Source organism: Acanthisitta chloris, unplaced genomic scaffold, assembly GCF_000695815.1.
Source record: "Acanthisitta chloris isolate BGI_N310 unplaced genomic scaffold, ASM69581v1 scaffold3806, whole genome shotgun sequence".
Taxonomy (NCBI): domain Eukaryota; kingdom Metazoa; phylum Chordata; class Aves; order Passeriformes; family Acanthisittidae; genus Acanthisitta; species Acanthisitta chloris.
This window is the reverse complement of record NW_008679593.1, coordinates 968-4,428: the sequence shown is the minus strand read 5'-3', so window position 1 is coordinate 4,428 and position 3,461 is coordinate 968. Positions and strand designations below refer to the sequence as shown.

Sequence of the window (3,461 nt, the reverse complement as noted above, 5' to 3'; positions counted from 1 at the left end):
GTCTGAAGTTCATTCAGTAGATCCCAGGGGAAACATCTAGATGAGGATTTCTGGGGCTTGGGAAAATGAGTGGCTTCACCCAGCAGTGGGTGTGGAGTCCTTGCAAGAGTCTGTGACACCCAGAGCCTTCCTCAGCTCCAGGCTGGAGTATCCCAGGAGCAGTCTCACACCTTTTACCCCCTCAGGGCCACTGGTACAACATTAAAGAATCTTAAAAAAACAAACCAGAAGTAAAAGCCTGTGAACATCCCTGTGCAGTGTTTGAACTCCAACTCCTGATAAAATTATCTCAGCACATTGATCACAACACAAGAAAGATGTGGACCTGTTGGAGCAAGTCCAGAGGAAGTCATGGAGATGCTCTGAGGGCTGATGCAGACAGGCTGAGAAAGTTGGGGGTGTCCAGCCCGGAGAAGAGAAGGCTCCAGGGAGACCCTAAGAGCCCTTTCCAGTGCCTAAAGGGGCTCTGAGAGCTGGAAAGGGACTTTGGACAAGGGCCTAGAGTGACTGGACAAGGGGGAACAGCTTCCCACTGCCAGAGGGCAGGGCTAGATAGGGAATTGGGAAGGAATTCTTCCCTGTGAGGGTGATGAGGCACTGGGACAGGTTGCCCAGAGAAGCTGTGGCTGCCCCATCCCTGGAAGTGTTCCAGGCAGGTTTGGATAGGGCTTGGAGCAGCCTGGTCTAGTGAAAGGAGTCCGTGCCCACAGCATGGGGTGGAATGAGAAAATCCTTACAGTCCCTTCCAACCCAAACCATTCTGATGGTAAGTGGTCTTGACCCATGTACCTGCTGTAACATTGACAACCATTGGTGGCAGGGCAATAAGCATGTCAGCAGTGCCATAATCCAGTGTTCTTTGTCCTTTTTTTGGTGAGACTCTTCCTTAATTTATGTATTAAAAATAATGCTAAAAAGCTGGTGCTGGTGACAGGAGCTGATTATAACCAGTGGTGGTGCTGATTTTGTTGTCCTGTAGATCTGACTTTATCCTTTATGATGAAAACAGTACATGGGAGACAGACCCAAAACAATGAGCCTAATGGATATCAACAAAATGTTCTCCATGCTCCAGCCCAGAGATGATGAGGAAGACAACAGAGAGAGCGAGGAGCTGAGCCGAGTGGTGTCTGAGGACAATTATGAAACTCTAGATAAGCTCTTGTCACAAGACAAGTACAAGAGGCTCATCAACCGCAGGAGTGGGTGGGGTGTCCCCAGCACCCCCCTGCGCCTGGCCGCCACGTGGGGCTGCGTCAGGAGCCTCAAGGTGCTCCTGGCCCACGGGGCGGAGGTGGACAGCCTGGATGTGAAGGCTCAAACCCCACTCTTTGTGGCAGTCAGCAAGGGCCACCAGGAGTGTGTGAAGGTCCTCCTGGATGCGGGGGCCAACCCTGTTGGCAGCATCTACAACAACTGCTCACCGCTGCTCATTGCCGCACGCGATGGCAACGTGGACATCCTGCAGCAGCTCCTGGACCACGGTGCGGAAGTCAACGTCCAGGCCAGGCTGCCTGAGTGGGCGGCCAACTCGGTGGCCTGCTCAGGTCCCCTCTACCTGGCTGCTGTGTATGGGCACCTGGAGTGCTTTAGGATGCTGCTGCTTTATGGCGCCGACCCCAACTACAACTGCACGGAGGAGAGTGTGATTGCCCAGATCAAGGAACCCAAGACTCTGCTGGAGACGTGCCTGAGGCATGGCTGCCGGAACGAGTTCATCAAGCTGCTCATTGACTTTGGAGCCAATGTGTACTTGCCCAACATCATGGTGGATGAGACAGCACCACACAGCGAAGGGCTGAAGCTGCTGCTGCAGGCAAGAGGTAACCTGTGAGCATGGCCCCAGGGCTGGAAACAGGCACTAATTTTGTTTGGGCGCAAGTTTCTTCTGATTCTGCTTCCTTTTACCTCTGTTTCCCAATAGCCTCACCCAGGTTTTGCTTCAACATCAACTCACTTTGCACTTGATTGTGTGGGTCTGTGGTTGCCCCATCCCTGGAAATGTTCAAGGCCAGGTTGGATAGGGCTTGGAGCAACCTGGACTCGTGGAAGGTGTCCATACCCATGGCAGGGGGTTGGAAGGAGATGAGCTTTAAGGTCCCTTCCAACCCAAACCATTCTGGGATTCTGTGATTTCCATACCCTGGTTTTCCACTCAGTTGTTGGGTTAAAGGCTGCTTTTCACTATTCCTTTCCTCTCTGGTGCTCATCTTGGGCTCTCCTGTACTGCCCGTGTCTAAAAACTCTGCACTTATTTCCATGTGTGGATGGAAGATTTAATTTCCATGCCCAGGTCCCATGAAGCTCATGCTGCAAAGCTTGTGACTGAGTCTGTGGCATTGCCAGCACAGATACTTAGTTTTCATAGAATCCCTGAATGGTTTAGGTTGGAAGGGACCTTAAAAATCTAGTCCAGCCCTGTCTGGTTTTGGTCTCTCCATGTTCCTTTGCTTTGGATGATGCCGCGTTGGAGGGTAGGGGGAATGTGTGCCTTGAAGGTGATCATCTCATTTTCCTTGCACAGCTCATCCCAAGTCCCTGCTGTCGCAGTCCCGGCTGGCCATGAGGCGTCTCCTGAGGCATTCCAGCCATGCTCCTGCCCCCAGCGAGCTGCAGATCCCCACAGTCCTGGTAAACTACCTCCAGCACCGACCGTGAGACCAGCACAGCTACAGGGACACCTGCCCCCAATTAAAAGCTGCTCTGACACATGCAGAGTGAATCTCATTTTTGCTGATCAGGTGTGTCCAAAAAGCAGTGCAAAAAGATGGGAAGGCAAAAGGGGAAAGAAAGCTGAGGAGAGCACAGCTGCTGCTTGCATCAGGGGAGTGGCAGGGCAGGGTCTGATCTGGCTGGGTTTGCCTCTAATCCTCTTTACTGAAGGATTTTGCACCTTTAGTTGAAGTTGATTGGAGAAAGGACCAGGAAAAAGTGTGGACGGCAGAGGGAGATGAGCAAAGGCTGCTTTTCCCTCCTCTCTTCCTGGGCTGCACTACCAGGCTCCATGCCTGCAGATTCTCCTGTAGCATGGCATCTGCTGCCCCTGAGCCCCCTTTCCAGAGTGATGAGGCACTGGCACAGGTTGCCCAGAGCAGCTGTGGCTGCCCCATCCCTGGAAGTGTTCCAGGCCAGACTGGACAGGGCTTGGAGCAACCTGGGCTAGTGAAAGGTGTCCCTGCCCATGGCAGGGTTTGGCATGAGATGAGCTTTAAGGTCCTTCCCAACTCAACCCATTCCATGGTTCTATGATTCCCAGAGAGGTTAGGTGCAGAGCCCAGTGCTCTCAGCTGGCAGCACAGGCAGGGACTGGGAAGGGTATCCAGAGCCCTGACACCCAGACTCATCTCCCTGCCCCAGCTCTGACACTAAACATCATCTTCTCAGCCCAAAAGTGGTTCATGTTGTGGCTGAGGGTCTGTTGTGAGTGGTCATTGTTGGGGTTTTAATTAAACATGTTGCTG

The 3,461-nt window shown here is 52.7% G+C and overlaps 1 protein-coding gene across 1 annotated transcript; it reads left to right on the top strand.

Moving 5' to 3' along the window:
* The first annotated feature begins 1,033 nt into the window (after positions 1–1,033).
* On the top strand, positions 1,034–2,658 carry ASB12 (ankyrin repeat and SOCS box containing 12). The gene is made up of 2 exons (XM_009077347.1): positions 1,034–1,823; positions 2,525–2,658. Exons 1-2 carry the CDS (start codon positions 1,034–1,036, stop codon positions 2,656–2,658), a joined length of 924 nt encoding a protein of 307 aa, XP_009075595.1.
* The last annotated feature ends 803 nt before the right edge of the window (positions 2,659–3,461 follow it).

Coding starts and splice junctions, on each gene's coding strand:
- ASB12 (XM_009077347.1), top strand. CDS start 1,034: ATGAGCCTAATGGATATCAACAAAATGTTCTCCATGCTCCAGCCCAGA. Junction 1,824..2,524: donor GCTGCTGCTGCAGGCAAGAG/GTAACCTGTGAG, acceptor TTCCTTGCACAG/CTCATCCCAAGTCCCTGCTG.